At 45.1% G+C, this 17,250-nt stretch overlaps 1 protein-coding gene across 1 annotated transcript in view; it reads right to left on the bottom strand.

Annotated features, from left to right (window-relative positions):
* Positions 1-17,250, bottom strand: part of POLR1E (RNA polymerase I subunit E) — a 485,913-nt gene that overhangs the window by 203,436 nt on the left and 265,227 nt on the right. The window contains exon 8 of the mRNA XM_069630483.1: positions 8,504-8,600. Coding sequence (XP_069486584.1) covers positions 8,504-8,600 — 97 coding nt within the window. The remainder of the gene's footprint in view (positions 1-8,503; positions 8,601-17,250) is intronic.

The raw sequence follows: 17,250 nt of genomic DNA, 5'->3' as shown, positions 1-17,250 counted from the left end.
ACCTGGTGTACTCTCCTGCCAGGTTTCTTCTTACTCCTCGATATCTCAATTATATCTTTGACTATTTTCCTGATGCATCCTTACCAGGATTGTCTCATGCAGCATATTCCATAGATTGTTCAACCTGTTCTTACGTGGTTTACTCTCCTGCCGGGATTGCTTTCATCATACACATACGCTTATGACTTGCAATGCCTGGTATACTCTCCTGCCAGGTCTTTCCTCTACATGCAAACACTTGTCCTCTTGTACAAAACACTTGAAATGCCTGGTATACTCCTCTGCCAGGGCTTTCTTATATGCGTCTTGCACACACTGACAGGTTTGACAGCCTTTCATGGTAGCTCCGTTCTGTTTCTTTAAGAAACATGGCAACTTTTGTTCCATCTCATTTGCTTCATTCATCACTATTTGCTTTTGATTGCATTGCCGAAATGCCCCAGTGTTCCCTTCTCTCTCATGCGGACTCACTGGTCTGCTGAAGCGGGTACTGCTTTTCCTGCAGTGAACATGCAGCGGCTCGTTGGCGTCCTGCTTTCCTCTTATGGATTTGCCACCTCTACCTTGCGGTTCTCGTCTCTCTCTTGCTTTCCTTTTCCGTGGTCCCCTAGGCTGCACCGGTGACTTTTCAGTACTGATGTTGCAGCGTACCAACCTGCACAATATGCCTTCTTTGGTTTTTCCCATGAGCCGGTTGGCTCCACAGGGACGTTATACTCGGCAGCAGTTCTCGGTTAGCACTGAGAGAACTCGACCTCTCCACCCAGCTCTCGTGTGTCAGCTTGTTTCCCAATTTAAATGCCCCACCAGCAGATATGCGCTTGTAACAACTAGAGCGCTTTCACTCTCGGTCATTATTGATCTTCATTACTTGGCTCAGCTTCCTCATGGAAGCATTTCCTTCATCGAAAAGGGGAAGACAGTTGTGAACAACTTGCTGGTAGAGTCTAAAGAAGTATTGTCTGGAGTTTTGCATGACTAACTTGATGATTTGTATAGTGAGTTTGAAGAAACTAATTTAGCAGGTTTAAAGGACAATTTTGAGGACAATGTAAAGTTTGAAGAAGTATTCTCAACAGTTTTAAATGACAAATTTGGTTTCAGATTACTCGGAGGGAATGGATATCGAGCTACCTCAGGAATGTCCTTCACTGCTCGCCAACTCCTACTCTTCTCAGGGGTCTGCATGTCTATCCTCCCTTGTGGGAATTTGGAGCTTAGATACACCAACTCTACACAGAGGGGAGGAGTGAGGGTAGCAGCATGCCATCAAAGCCTGGGGCTGTGGAAGTAGCCTACAAGGAAAAAAGGACGGTATACAATTTCATCCACGGATGTCATTGGGTCTCCCTGAGAGTGACCTCCCTCCAGGTGGTCCTCCCTCATATTGCCGCCCCCTAGGGTCGGGATCAGGTAGCGGCTGCCATCGCCTGGCCACATAGGGAAAGACTGTGCCAGGGGAAAGAAGTTATGACATACTTGGCTTACACAGTTGTCAAATTAATAGAAGTAGGTTGGTTCTTAACTGTGTGGATAATCTATTGCTTGTCAATCTCTTGTGCTTAATAGTCCTTTGCAACAAACCCCTGATCTCCTAAATCTCAGCCTATGTGCTTGCCTATGTCACCAAGGGAGAGTAAAGTTAAGATGTTTGTATCAGACCTTTGCAGGTGAGGGCAGATGCCCAAAATGCAGTTAGACAAATGCTGGAGCATGTTGCATGTTTTAGTCTTGCCCAAATCTTGTTTGTTTTGGGTTTACTGTTTCTCATGAGTCATCTGCTATCGCAGAGCTCCCTGATCATTGCTCCTGTTACTTATCAGGGTATACTGGCGCAATCCAAGGGGTGAAAAACGGGTTTATTAACTTGGGTTGCTATTTGCAAAACTATGTATGCTTCCGAAATGGATGAAAAATGGTCGCCCAACCAACGATATGTGGCCTAGCTGTTTGTTCTTGCCTAATAATGCAGTAAAAAAATGATTGCTTGCTTCTCTCCACCACTTGTCATCCAAAGGTCATCTGGCTATACTCCCAGACACCACCCACAAGAACGGATCTTAATGTTAAAATGGATATGTTCCAAAACTGTGTCATGTTGAACTATAACTGGAAAATGCAGTTGGCACAATTTGTTCTGTGAGGTCATATGAACCTTTTTATTTCCCCGATATTAAAAGTCATTTGCTCCCCAGATGCATAAAAAATGTGTTTTAAAAAAAAAAAACATCTTTGCAGGTGCACCGTGGTTAGCTTTAAGCAGTAGCGATTTGGAAATACCTTCCAACAATTGCATTTTGTACCTGTACCATTTCCAAGACCTAAGACATGTAATGTCCTGAAACTAGTACAGTGTTACCCTCCCCATAAATCCCAAACTGGTAGGAAATGACCCCTATGTATAGGAAACGTTAAGGATGATTCTCCCAGCCCTGCAGTAAGTGTGGTACAGCTTACCCTGGAAAACTTCATGGTAGCTGTGTTTGAGCAGTCAGTATCAACGTTCAGAAGTGGAATGAAGTAGAAAAATGATACGGAATAACACCATATTAGATTGAATTTAGGAAAATCCAAACAAAAATATAATTACAAATAATACTCTACCTTGTTACAGGTCAGAAAAGCTATTTGGGCAAATCACAGTTAAGTAATTATGGTTCAGAAAGTCTCAGCATTCTTTGGGCTTCACCCTACTTGTCAGGGACAACCACCAACTTCAAGATCAATCAGGACCTTATGGTGCAAGTCAAGTTCGACAGTTTGTACCAGGGGATGGTGGTGGTAGGGGTGTGGGGGCACTTATGTACAAACTCCATCAGGATTCAGTTTATCATAGAATTAAATGAGAGAGACAACAAACCAACTGACTGGATGAGCAAGATACTGGTTCTGCTGCTATGCAGTCCTAGTAAGCATAGTACCCAATGTTAAAGATAAAACTGTGAATGGATTCAATGAGATGTCTTTTCTGAAAGCTCAACACGTGTTTATGTTCTCGTAGTTTGGGGCATTTCCCTACCACTGACAGTCAATGCTTTGTTCTTGTGAGGTAATATGTCAACGGCAGAGATTTGTGTTCTGGATGTCCGCTCGTGAAGCTGTTACACCAAAGATGAGAATTGCTGGATCTGGCATACTGGACAGTTGGTTCTGCTCCCGGGCCAGGTGATGTAGACCGTGTAGATTGGAGGCAGCTAAAGTAGGAAATGGATCCTTAAGGCTCCCGACATTACTTTAGGTATTCTTAAGACTTTAGCTTTTTCTTTATTTAGAGTGCCAACCACAGGCATCTGGCTCTGTCAGTGCCATATGTGTCCAGTACTTCTGTATTTGTAGGTCTGGTATCTGCAGGAAATGAGCAGAAAGGCTCTCCTGGGAGACAGGGATCCTTGAGGCGGGTGACTTGTGTATGCCCTGCTCAGTCAAGGGAAGAGAATCACTGGTCCCTGGGAAGGCATCATGAAGTACGGCACACACAGACTTCAAATTCAAACAAAAGATATTTATTAACTTAAATGTCAGGATGGTTGAAGGGCTAACTTGCCCTATGCTAAGGTGGGTCTTCCCTACCTGAACGAAAATAAGGAAAGTCAGAGTCAAAGATTTCAACTTAAGAATCTGTGGCCAAAACCCATCTTTGCCCTCACAGCAATTAACTAATGCGTAGGGATGTCACAGTCAAAGGAAATAGTGTTCAACTTAAAGTTCAGAGTTTCTTCCAGCTCACAGCTTAGTTTCAGCCCCCCTTTTCCCACGTACAGGAAAGTTCCATGAAAAAGTCTCAAAGTCTACCTTCTCCTAGTTCAGGGCAGGCACAGTTTCGAACCAATCCTTGGGGTACCCTTACCCAAGGTTCAAGTAACACAATCCAAATGCAAAAGGGGTCTTGAGACTCCTCTCTCAAGACAACAAAGGTGGTTCTTGTAAGCCTCACGGTTCCCTTCCCCAAGACTTCAATTCTGCCGCCTATACTTGTTATAGTATTTCCAAATGAAAAATGTCTTTAAAAAAACACCAGGTCAACCTGATCTTCTTTCTGACCCACTTTGCCAGCTCGGCTGTAGTGGTTTCCTTATGCTGTGGTTCAGAGTTCTTATAATTTACCATGCAGGGCTCTCTGGTCTAGGCACAGTTGTTAGACAACACAGTCCACCCATTACAGGTCACGCAACCAGGGACCCAGGACTCCTTGGAACACACACACACAGGTTTACTTGGCACTGGATCCTGTGCACCTAGTCACCTCACTAGGCTCCTTTTGTTGGCCTCTTGGCTTTGGGGTTATTCTTGCACTTCCTTGGCTTCTACCCGTGGCCCTGCCACCATGTATTCCTCCCACCTCCTGCTATGCTGTGGCCTTGCTCCTTTTGTTGGCCTCTTGGCTTTGGGGATAAACTGACACTTCCTTGGCTTCTCCTCATAAGCCTCGTGGCCCTGCAACCATGTGTTCCTCACCCCCTTGCCAAGCTGTGGCCTTGTCGTACTGCATTCACTAACAAAATGTTAACTGTCTTCAAATGTGCACTTTTGTTCACATTTTTAAAGTTCTATTCAGTTCAGGATTCAATGTGCACCTTTTAATTTCAATATTTAAGTGTCCGTTTTGGTCTGTAATCAATGAGCCTTTAGTTGTTCAAAGTGAAGTTTTTATTTAACTCTGCATTCAATGAGCATTTGATGGTGAAGTAACGTTTCTCTTTAGCTCGATATTCAAAAACCACATAGTTGTTTTTATATTGTGGACCCGAGTTCCTTTACGGTCTTGTTGGAGCACCCCAGAGCCTCTCTGCCATCCGTACACTCACCAGCCTTCTGTCCATTACTGGCATGAGCCCCACTCACCGGCCTTGTGCTCCTCTCCGCACGCCAGCAGCTTCAGTGCCTCAGTCGGCATGCAAGCATGGTCCTCTCTGCTCTGGCTTCACGGCAGCTCCCGCTGCGCTCTCAGGGGTCTGGAAGCTCCCAGGCTTTGGGAAGTCACACAGCCCACTTGGTTTGGGTTCCACAAGTTGCTGGGTGTCTTGCCAGCGTCCTGGCTTGTGCCGCTCCAGTTCCAACACAGCTGTCTCTTCACACATTGTTCCATGTCTCGCAGTCCTTCTCTCCTCCTCCTCTGGCTGCTTGATTACCATTTATACACCTGCGGCCCCTTAGCAGGTTGCAGCTGTGGCTGACTCATTAGTCCTTCCTGGCTATAATCAAAGGGACATGCCTGAAACTCACAACGTTTAGTAGGAATCATTCTCGTCTCAATACCAAAGTGAAGAAAAGAGGTAATCTTCACTGCTCTTGATGGTCTCTTCTTCGTCCCAGTAATGTCAAGCTTTATATGTGGAAGACTGAGGTGAATTGGCTTGTAATAGCCCATAAAGGATGGTGGAGGGTTAGGTTGGTTGTCATTAGGAAAAGGGGGATACCATGTCTCACGCAAGGGCCCCCCACTCCCAATCCTCAAGGGCCCTAAACCCATGTGATCCTCATCCCTTCACCACCCCCCAGGGTCAGGATCCAAAAGTGATGGCCTTTCCCTGGCCACCTGCGTAGAGGATCCAAGGGGAGTAGGAGTGAATACCCTCAGAATTCTCACATCCCTCAGTTCCCTCTTCTGAGTAGAAGCCTGATGTCTGCACATAATGAGCATACCTTTGCTGATGGAACAGCTCTTGCAATAGTGCAGACACTTTCTGAGGCTTCATAATTCAGGATGGGAGTTTCAGTCATATAGGAACACAATGAATGCCCTAATCAGCCCCATCATTCAGGTGCAAATTGAATACCAAGGCACAATGAGTTTGGCAACTAGATCTGGGCATATGACCCCATTATGGTATGAATGGGGATGAAAAAGGACCCCCCGACCCCCAAAAACACTCAGTGAGTCTCATGCTGCAGACAACTCAATTTGCTTCCCACCGACCCGCCCAAACCGGACTGACTAGACTGACCGTTAACAGTGAGAGATTAAAACCATTCAGCATGAGGTCTGTTCCATTATGTCCTGCATCCCCATAAGAGTAGCAGCAGACCACCCAAATACCATGCCAACAAATACACTTCTTGACAACTATTTCCACAAGTTTCGTAGTTGCTGCATCCCCAATTGTGTATCTGCACACAACTGGAAAAACTAAGATCTTTGAATTGTCTGAGATTTTCTCCACCCTTTTCTGGTTACAGGTACATTTTTGGTTAAATTGAATAGGGTTTATCAGAGATGCTTAAAACTACAAAAGGTAATAGGTTGAGTCACTCAAAAGCTTATTCAGAGCATGTGGATTGTGTGTGGAGGGCAACATGATCTCTATCAGGGTTTATGTCAGGGATAGGGCAAGGTTAACCCTTGAGGATTTTTGTGTTCAGTTTCAGACCCGTAAAGTATATCCACTGTTAAATACAATAAATACAATACAATGCTAATTCAATCGCTATTAAAAAAATATGTTAAAAAAATAAAAGTGATGCATTCCATTCAGAGGTTCTGTGAGAAAACAAACATTATAGGATGAAAATACGTAGGCAAATGCTTCTTAACCACAGCAAATGCCTCAATGAAACATTCCATGATATGATATGATATGGCATTTGTAACGCGCCTATACACAAGTGTTTCAAGGCGCGACGAAGCAGGGAGGGGGGGGGAACAAGGGGAGACAGACAACGATCCTACTAGGCCAGGTGTCATTCAGATCGCGCAAGTGCATGGGTAGGGGGGACGGGAAAAGTGTGAGGGGGAAAGGGAGAGGGGAAAGTGCAGTACAGGGTTAGTAACGAAAAAGATAAATAATAAGGGCCAGCTGGTGGCAAGTGCAAGATAAGTGCAGACAAGTGCTGGGAAGGGGGGCTGTAGGGATACAGAGACAGTCCCGCAGTGCAGGGGTTGCCAGAAAGGCAGTGCAGGGGAGAGTGGCTGGGCCAAGGACCGAGATTGGTGAGTGGCCCAGTTGCTGATTCAGTACAGTTTCAGTGATTTAGCAGGGGAGAGGGAGAGAGAAAAAAGCAAAGAGGAAGGTTTTGAGGTGCTTCCGGAACCGGAGATGGTTCTCCTCAAGTTTCAGGGAGGCAGGAAGGCTGTTCCAGAGGGAGGCCCCTGCTGCGGAGAGAGATCTCCCCCCAACTCGTTGCTTGGAGAAGCGGCTGACCCTGAGGGAGTTGGAGGCGGATGAGCGAAGTGCTCGAGAAGGAAGATATTTAGGAAGGGAGAGTTGAAGGTATTTTGGCCCCAGGCCCCAGAAGGCCTTGTGGACAATGCAAAGGGTTTTGAACTTAATCCTCGCAGCAACAGGGAGCCAGTGTAGCGATTTCAGTCCTGGAGAGATACGGTCCCTGGGCTTGAGGCCAAGGACAAGTCTCGCAGTCCTGTTCTGGATGAGTTGCAGAGGGCGGAGAGTAGAGGCAGGAAGATTTAGATAGAGGCTGTTACAGTAGTCCAGCTTCGAGAGAACCAGGGCTCTGGAGACAGTGAGCTTCTAGGGGAAGGAGAGGAAAGGAAGGATACCTCTGAGGAGGTGCAGCTAGTAGTGTGACTTCTTAGAAACGTCAGAAATGTGAGGAGAGAAGGAGAGTGTGGAGTCGAAGATGACCCTGAGGTTTTTTGCCTTGCAGGTAGGACCCAGAGAGCTGCAGGGAAGGAGGGAGTGGGTGTGCCGATGAGTGGAATCTCGGTCTTTCTGGCATTAAGGCAGAGATCGTTGGCGGCACACCATTTCTGGATAGCAGAAAGACAGTCAGAGATGAGGGAAGGAGAAGAGGAGGGCCGAGGGTAGCCTGAAAATGAGCTGGGCATCATCCGCATAGCACTGAAAGTTGGGGCAGAGAGCAGCGATGCGGTGGGCGAGAAGTGCCAGATACTGGTTGAACAGCCAGGGAGAGAGGTTAGAACCCTGGGGGACACCACAGGTAGAGAAAAAGATGTCGGACAGGAAAGACCCCAGTTGGACCGGGGAGGGTCATCAAACTGAAAAGAAAAACCAAATTGAATGGTGTCCAACAGAAGAAGTTGTTCAGAGCCATCACTTTTGTTTTTTTTCAGCATTTTATAGGATGTCAGTCAACATTTCATCCAATGTAGTGAAAAAGTCTTTCTTAATCCCAGTTCAGACTGACACCGAATGTAGCTGTGCTTCTGTCTAAATCAAAGCAGCACCTTTCAAGAAGTGCATGCCAAAATGGGACCATTTGCCATCAGTTAGAAGCATTACTTGTAACACTTTGGTAAAGGGCTCAAATCGAAAATTGTATCCCTTCTTGACAAATGTATTCACTACAAACAGATATCAAAGGATATTCTTGACCCACCATATACCACTAAAATTCAAGTTCGATTGAGGTCACTGATTAAGACCAATGGAACTCTGCGCAAGATATTGCTAACAAACAAATTCTAATTATTCATATTTATCAATAAATCAGGTCTTTTTCCGCATCATTTAACTTTCTGGAATTAATAGGTAGACAGAAATGCACGTGATGTAGGGGCTGGAATAATGGAGAAAAATAAACCTACCTTTTGTTCTCTAGCATTGTTTTAATGTCTTCTGAAGTAATATTCCTAAATGGGGCAGATGGAGTCTCGAGGGCAGCGTATTCCGCGGGAGAGATAACTGAGAAAGTGCTAAGGAAAGGTGATCTTTTACCTAATGGATTCCTGGACAAACATTTACAAATAAAGTCAAATTCATACAACAAAAGGCCTGCTCGGAACATCAACAATCAGAGCCAGAAAGGACCCCAACTAGATGGGAATTTCTACAATGAACACATAATCAGGACACGTAGTAATCCACAGACGATTATACTTTCAAAGCCTGAAAAAAATTAAAATTTCAGTTACGTCTACTGCAACAGACATCGCACACTATTCGCAAGACATTTTTTAATCACTGTACACTTTGTCAAAGACGACAACACACACACACACACACACACACACACTTGCTTATTCCTTTCTGTGCCACGAAGGCATGTAAATGTATATGCGGGGGGATTTAAGGAGAGGGGAGGTTGTTGGGAGCCATGTGCCCCCATACTGTAGCAAAATCCACACAAATGTTTGGGAACTGACTGGGTACCAAAAGGGTTAAGCGCTTCACTCTGCAGGTATGATCGGAGGCACTTTGCCTTTTGTCATTTTTACTGTTGTCAACTCTACTGTTAGAACAAATTAGATTTTACAACAAGTCAACAATAAGAGAATATTTGTCTTGTGCTGGGCAGGTTAGCTGGAGTATATCTTTAACTCAAAAGTAAAATGCAGATTCCTTTAAATAGTGCTTAATATGTAGATGACACCCAGATCTTCATACCCCTTTTGGGCGATTACCTTAAGGATACGTCTCTTGTGAATAAAATCTACCTTCTCATTCAGGCATGGATGGCAACCCATGGCCTCTGCCTGAATGACGACAAAACCGAGCTCCTGGTTCTCTGTACTACTGCCAACCTGAAAAAACATAATACCAACTATTCTGCCTTTAACATTGATGGAAACACTATCAAGGATGTAAAGGAAGTAAAAACCTTAGGTTTCTACCTTGACTCCACATTAACCTTGAGTAAACAAGTAAACACTATGGCATCGTCAACAGCCTATACTGTGTAAACTCATTAGGGCCTGCAGGCTGTTCAGCTCCAAAGCAAGTTGCAATACCCTAGCCAACGACCTTGTACTCTCAAAACCGGATTACTGCAATGCCCTCTACATGGGTGCTAGCAAGTACATCCACAATAAAAATCCAAATCTTACAGAATAATGCTCTTAGAACTGCGCTAAACATTCCAAAAAAGGAGCATATATCTGGGCTAACGAGACAAAATCACTGGCTGACAATCAACGACAGAATCCTGCTTAAAACAGCTTAATTGACATTTCAATGCCTTAAAGCTGCACCACCATATCTATCTGAGATAATACTCAGGAAAACGTCCACCCGCCCTTCCAGAACTGTTAACTCCTTCTGCCTTAACATACCCAGATTTAATTTAACAAAATCTGGAGGTAGTAGCTTCCCAGTTAAGGCCGCACAGACTTGCTTGGAACACACTCACTCTTGCACTTAGAGTGGAACAATCCTACTTCAGTTTCAGACGTAATATTGTGAACTGGTTGAGAACTAATGATATTTAACCTGCTGCACTCTATTACGGTATATAGTAATAAGTAAGACAACTACTACCTGCTGACCACTCTACTGAATGCATCTTTGCACTCATCATTTTTTTTCATGTATTACGTATGTTTGCCTTGTTACCGGTCTTGTGAATCCATACCCTTGCACTCTGTACTCCAACTTAAGCTGAAAGTAAATTTGTACCACTTGCGCCCAGTTACCTTCGGGTTCGATGCGCCATACAAATAAAAGAAACAAACAAATAATGTTGACTGTTGGCCTGTTTGTTAGTGCTTCCATTTTTTCAGATGAGTGAAATGAGTAGCAGAGACAATGTGATACTCACCCAATTTTTTCTAAGCAATTCTAAATCATTCCAATTGACTTAGGATCAATTCCAAGAACTCGAAAAAGTCCACTCACATAGGCGCTCACTGAACAAAAGGGACTTGCTGTCACGCTAGTAATGACCGGCGGCCATCTTGTAATGGGTTAGTGGATTTTTCACTGGAGAAACTCTGCAAAACAGGCCAGGGATTTGTGAAAGAGTTAGTATTGAAACAAGAACAAACATCTTGTTTTCTTCTTGGGATCCCTCTGTATTTTGTGGACTTACAAGATGACCTACATGACTCGCTTGCACTTCCTGGAGAGTCAGGCTTTGGATGTTGTAATTGTAGTCTTGAAGATTTGAGAGGCTATAACACCTGTGTTTGGTGTAATGACAATCACTCACCCTTGAGCAAAGACTCTCCTATAAATGTTGGAGCAGAGCGTGAGCAGAGGGTAAGCAGTCGTCACGCCAGTCTTTCTACACTGTCTACACTGAGAAGTGCTTTAAACTCAGTCATTCACCGCGGAGCGTGAGCAGAGGACGATGGAGGAGACCGGCATACCTGGGACTTGGCCTAATCAGCCTAAACAGCCTGCAGACGCTATTACAATGGATTCCCTCGTCTCGGAGGCCTCCCTCCGAATATTACGGAGCTCTGCGAAGTCAGCTGATAATAAGAACACCAAAATCAAACCAACGCCAGGCCCCAAAAAGCTGAAAGATCAAAGAGTACCGCCGAAGGAAATGAGAGCCGCACCAGCGGCCAGTACAAGCACTACAAATACGGCGAAAATGATCTTTTCCCCGACCCAAACAGTTTCTACAGTTAGCAAAGAACGAAGCCTGAAAAGCCTGAATCCTACCCATAGGGCCAAGGCGGAATCCCTCAGTACCTCGACAACCCTCTCTGATGCAGCAAGCATATCGACAAACACGTCCCTAAACTTGTCGGACATTTCGGACTCCGATGCGGAAGCGGCGAACCCAGAAATCCTTTCTGAAATCACCGAGTCAAACATGCACACACTACCTGCCATACCGGTTTCTCCAGTGATTCGGACCCAGGGCTTGGGGTCCTCGGATGTCTCTCGTCCCGCCGTAACACAGCCGGCTTGCTCCATTCCCCCTGGAAACCGCTCCCACGTCCGTCTGGCTCTGCCCCCCGTCTTGTAAACGAGACGAGAGGTGTGCGGGATTCACTCGTCGAAGGACGGATGGCCCGGGTCCCTGTGCAGGCCGCGGGAGATGGGCGTGTGGCCGTGGGAAGTGGGGCCACCGAGGCAAAGGCAAAGACGGACGCCTCCATAGAACGGGATTCCGCTATGGCACCAAAGTCCCCCCAGAACGACGCTGTTCGGCCGTCTGAACCAGAAGGCCCCCTCCAAGGTCCTCACGACGGACTCAATTTCCAGCGCAAATGCCATGACAACCACTGTGGAGGCCCAGTATCATGCCTCGCAAGAAATGCAGACTGTCATTCGGCCCCTCTGCCCCCCCCCCCCCATTAACAGTTTGGGTTGAAACTTTCGTACAAGGAACCGTTGCAACAACAGGGAAAAAGTCTTGCGCGACCCTAAAGAGTTTGCCTGGCTATCCAAGGAATCCATGCGCACTTCTTCATACGGACACGCTTTCGGACTTGCCCAGTCCCCATTTGGAAGCAGTAACTGCATCGGAATTAGAAGGCAAAGACCCTCAAGAAGCTTTTAAACCAACTCAAAAAAAAAAAAAAAAAAAAAGAAGAAAAAAAAAAAAGACTACCATAAACGCAAAAACAAAATTAAACAGATCAAAGAAAACTGGAAAAGCTACTCTTCCTGCACCACTTCTCTATAGCGCTTTGAAAGACTTCATAAACAAACAATTTAAAAGAAAATTGGACCAAACTAAAGAATAGTCAGATGCAGAAATTTTGGAGGCCATACAAGACCTACCACCGGTGTGCAATTCAAGGAGATTAACCTCTGGGCTGCCCAATCAAGCCCAGATTCAATCGGCCATTAAGAACGAACTAATGGGATCGAAAGAAGTTTTGGAGGCCCCGAGAAATGACGAAGTACCTGGAAGAGGTGCATCAAACCCTAACAACAAGGTCCCCTCGACCTTAGAAAGTAACAAAGATCCAGAACTACAGGAAGCGATTTGCATCACAGTCAGTGAAAATCGATCTGACACTGACAACTTGCGGAGGTCAGAGGCCAAGCAACACGAGTCACCTAAGCCGTCCAGTCCGAAAGACTCTGTACGGGGGTATACAAATCTCGTCCACTCCTAAAAAAGGCCCGCAACAGAAAGCCAGCTCATATACAACACCACCAGAGAAACGACCTCTTCCAGACCATCGGGCCCCAGATGTGGGGGACTCTCAAACGGACGACCATACGCCAATTTCAAACCAACCTTTTCAACAAACGCCACATCTTAGATCACCCCCAAAGAACAGACGACTCAGTGAAATCTCAGCCTCAGGTAATAAAGACTCGCCTTCGAAAAAAACAGATCTTCCAATTATCATGTCAGCAATTACAATAGCCTTAGCACCTTTCGGAAAGCTTTATGAATCAATCAACGACTCACTGAAAGATAGTTCGGTCCTTACCGCAATGATGCACAGCAAATTAATATTTGTTGAAGGTTTCATTACAGCATTGGACCAGAAATACAAAGATCAAAGCGACATATGGGACGCAAAACTGAGTCGGCTAGAAAACGTTTTGTCTCGTATCAAACCAGCTTCTCTGGCTACCGCGGAAAAAGAATCTCAGACTGAAGGGCCAGTCATTCCTCGAGATCTGGCACCGGTCTTCAAAAAACAATCAGAAAAGCAAACCCATGCAATGCAACAGTGACCAAACATCAGAAGACCATGGAAATTCAACAGACGGCAACATTGTTGACTAAAAGTAAACCACTGCTGAAAATCGCAACGACGAATGAATCGAGAGAAAACGGAGAGCAGATAGTATTGGCTCTGGATCCACTGAAGACAAAGAAACAAACAAAAGGAACTAACAAAAGAAACCTCGAACGTATCTCAACCAACCGAAAGCACCAACAACTCAATTTGCATGTTCACCTCCCAGAGGTCGGTAGAAGAATTTATAGTCCAGAGTTCGATGATGGACTTAACTCAACATCTGGATGGAGCAGATGGCGGAATTACGACGCCAGCGACTACAAAAGGCAACTGTACCCTAACCATCGATCCTATTGAAGTAACTATTACCTCGGCGCAGAGGAACAAACCAGAATTAAAAGACTCCATTCCAGCACCAACCCGACGGCCCGGAAGGATCAAAAACAACTTCCAGGGCCAGTTCCTCATCCAAACCGTAAAAATAGTCCACCAAGAAGCTCAAGGGACGATCACGCCAGACAAAGAGGTCCGTCCCTAATGGAGACACGTCTCTTCAAAATCGAACAAAAAACCTCAATCGACCAGTATATGGTCTTAAACCGCAATATGGTCCTTAAGACGCTTAAGAAGGTAAAAACCCTACGAAATCTAAAATCAGATGATTTTGTCTTGATTGAGCCATATCACAGAGAAGCTCGCAAAGGCGTATTTACACATAAAAAACAAGCCTTGAAAGATTCTCTCAAGATGCTTACGAGGAATTAGCCTACTTGGGGTTCAACTTATGCGAGATCCAGACTGTCATACCCAAAGTGTCCCCAAGACTCGCCCACAGAACCTCCCCAATGAAGAACTACAGGTTCAAATCCAGAACTGAAGATCTATATAGATCAGGAAGAAGAGGGAAAAGCCCAACAGTTAAATCGTACAAGACTGAGAGACCCGACGGCAATTCATCAGAAGGAGTGCCAAGCTCTGCCCACTGTAAACAAGTTAAGCGATTACAAAAGATTTCAACACAGAGAAGAGAGGGGACAAAAGCACAAGTCTGATCGGTACACTAAACCAGCCACAACTCTACGTTTGAGATCATGAACGAAGAACTTCACAGTTCAACGAAACATCCACAAGAAGAGCCACCAAACAAACCCCGACGGACCCAGAAAAATCAACAAAGAAGGACAAATGGAGCTGGTTTCGCAGTGTTCTAACTCCAGGGTTGAAAAGATAGCAACCATCGAGAGATGCTAAGTCGACGATACTCACATCCCATTCATCTGCGTCACCACCGGTGAGTGAAATCTTAAGTATAGCATCATGGAACATGTCCATCTCACAGAACCTGAGAGCCACGACCTCAGTTGCTATGACATCATATGTCTGCAAGAAACGTGGCTGCGCGAAAAACCGGCACATGACGGCTACTGCTTTGAAATATCTCCGGCTCATAAGGGACCACTAGGCCGCCCCTTGTCGGGTTTACTCACAGCGATCCGGGCTGGTTCCGGGGTTTCAATTATAAAGGTCATAAAACAGACCTACGAAATCCTGGCAGTCCTCACCACATGGAATCCGGGATCTTTCTCCACTAAGTCAGGAACACAAGATGAAGTAGCAATAATACATTTGTACTGGAATCCTCAAAAGGCCTCAACTGAGAATATGTGCGAAGAAGTGATCAACACAATTGATGACATCGCAATCACCTACAATTCTTTTAACATTTTGATCTGCGGTGACCTCAAAGCTGATTGTTTTCTTTGAGTCGGGCTGCATGTTGCACAATCTACGAATTCGAACTCCTCAAATAGGGGTTTGGCATGGAATGCAATTATGAAATCTCGTAATCTTCGTAATTCGGCCATGGTGACTGACTTAGATGCCCTGATTCCAACTTGGGAACGTGACACATCATCGGCAACTCTCAATTATATCTTTGTCTCCAATGCGCTATATCTCAACATAATCTCCTTCAGTGTCGTCAAAACAAGACGCAGCAACCACAACCTACTAAATCTCTCATGCAGATACAAGGGTACAATGTCACAGTTGTACGATTCAAAAATTTAGACAAATCCGCAACAAACTCGACTACGTATGATCGCATCAGACGTCTGTAAACTTACAGACCAGTGTACAAACCTAATGTCTGATCCCCTGTATTGCAAGATGGTGTGGCTAGATCGAGCTACATCCCACTTCTTCTGGCCTTAAAAAAACCTAGAAACAGCCTCAAAACACAGTCGATCCAGCACACCCACGAATACAATGTAACTCTGGTCACCAAACGCAGAGCCCTAAGAAAATTAAGAAGGGAAGCAGTGAGTTGGAACCTACCATCAAAATGGGAAGTTCTCAAGGTGGAAACCAGACATTACAAGCAATGGCTGAAAAATTCAAGAAGTCTCCGCTATCAAGCGGACGCCGAACAGATGTTGAAGGCACTTGCCAACAAAAAATTCCAGATTCTTTTGGGCATTGATAAACAAACCAAATAAGCTGGCAAATTCGCACATGATCAATCCAGTCCCGGAAGAAAATTGGAGTATGCACTTTTCGAAACTGTTCCAACCACCAGAAGGAAACCAGGTGATTTTTACACGAGCCACTGACTCCGCATGGGTGGATTTGACGGACATTAGTGACATCAAATTCACAATAATGAAATTAAACTCATCAAGAGCAGCCAGACCGGATGGCTTGGCGAACTGTGATCTAAAACAACATCCGGACGAGTGGTCTAAGCTTATTAGCGCAATCTTCAGAATGTGCAGAGACAAAAGAACAGTCCTGGAATCATGGTCAAAAGCTCTGATCGTCCCAATTTTCAAAAAGGGCTCCAGAGAGGATCCCCTGAACTATCGGCCGATAGCCCTTCTTGATGTTATTCGGAAGATTTTCGCTTCTACCCTCTTGTCACATTTTCGAAAATGGGCTCTCTCCTCCAAATGTTTCGATCCTCTGCAAACAGGCTTTCAGAAAAATGCAAGTACCAACGCAAATATAATGTGCCTGACCATACTCAAGGAAAGAGTTCTAACAGGAGGCCCTCAAATCTTTCTTGCGTTTGTCGACTTATCCCAAGCATTCGACCGAGTGGACAGAAACAAAATGTGGGCGAAATTGAAGACTTGGGAATGTCCGGAATCGATCTTGGAACCCATAATCAGTCTTCACAGTGACACCAGCATAAAGGTTCGCCTAAACAATCAAGGCCTAACATCGAATTCCATCCCGACGTGCCGCGGGGTGAAGCAAGGTTGCCCTCTGGCTCCGGCGCTGTTCATAGCGTTTTTGGGAAATTTCGAGGATAGCCAAAGTAAGATCAGATCATTTCCACCGAAAATAGGTTCGGCAAGAATTTCCAGATTGCTGTACGCGGATGACCTAATTCTACTCGATCTTACCCATGTGGGTCTCCAACGTCAATTGGACAATCTGTCAACATACATACAGGAGAACAACTTGGAGATTAACAAATCCAAAACAAAAATAATGATCTTACAAAAACCAACCAGTAAAAAGAAAGAGCGGTTTCACTGGCATCTCAATGAGACACAAATTGAAATGGTGGACTCTTTAAATGTCTGGGAGTTCATCTCGACAGCTCGAAGAAATCTGGCACCATGCAATCCATCCTATGGTCGAAAACGAAAAATCTAACAACGCAATTGAGACTTGTTGACCGGAAATATGTGAAGTTCTCACTTCAACCGGCAATAAACTACTATAAAGCAAAAATTGTTCCGTTGTTGACCTACGGCATGGATGCCATACCATCAATCCCTCCGCTACTCTGGCAGAAACCTGAAGGCCACATATGGAAAGCTGTCCTGGGTCTACCAAACTCTACTGCGATAGCTCCTATACGGCGTGAACTTGGCCTTCTGTCTCTGAAAGCAGTGGTAGACCACAGTTCGCTCCAGCTATATAGAAAAATCATTCACCCGGAG

Source organism: Ambystoma mexicanum, chromosome 6q (assembly GCF_040938575.1).
Source record: "Ambystoma mexicanum isolate Mex_15411 chromosome 6q, UKY_AmexF1_1, whole genome shotgun sequence".
NCBI classification, from domain to species: domain Eukaryota; kingdom Metazoa; phylum Chordata; class Amphibia; order Caudata; family Ambystomatidae; genus Ambystoma; species Ambystoma mexicanum.
The sequence above is the reverse complement of the archived record's forward strand: the minus strand, read 5'-3'. Positions and strand labels throughout refer to the sequence as shown.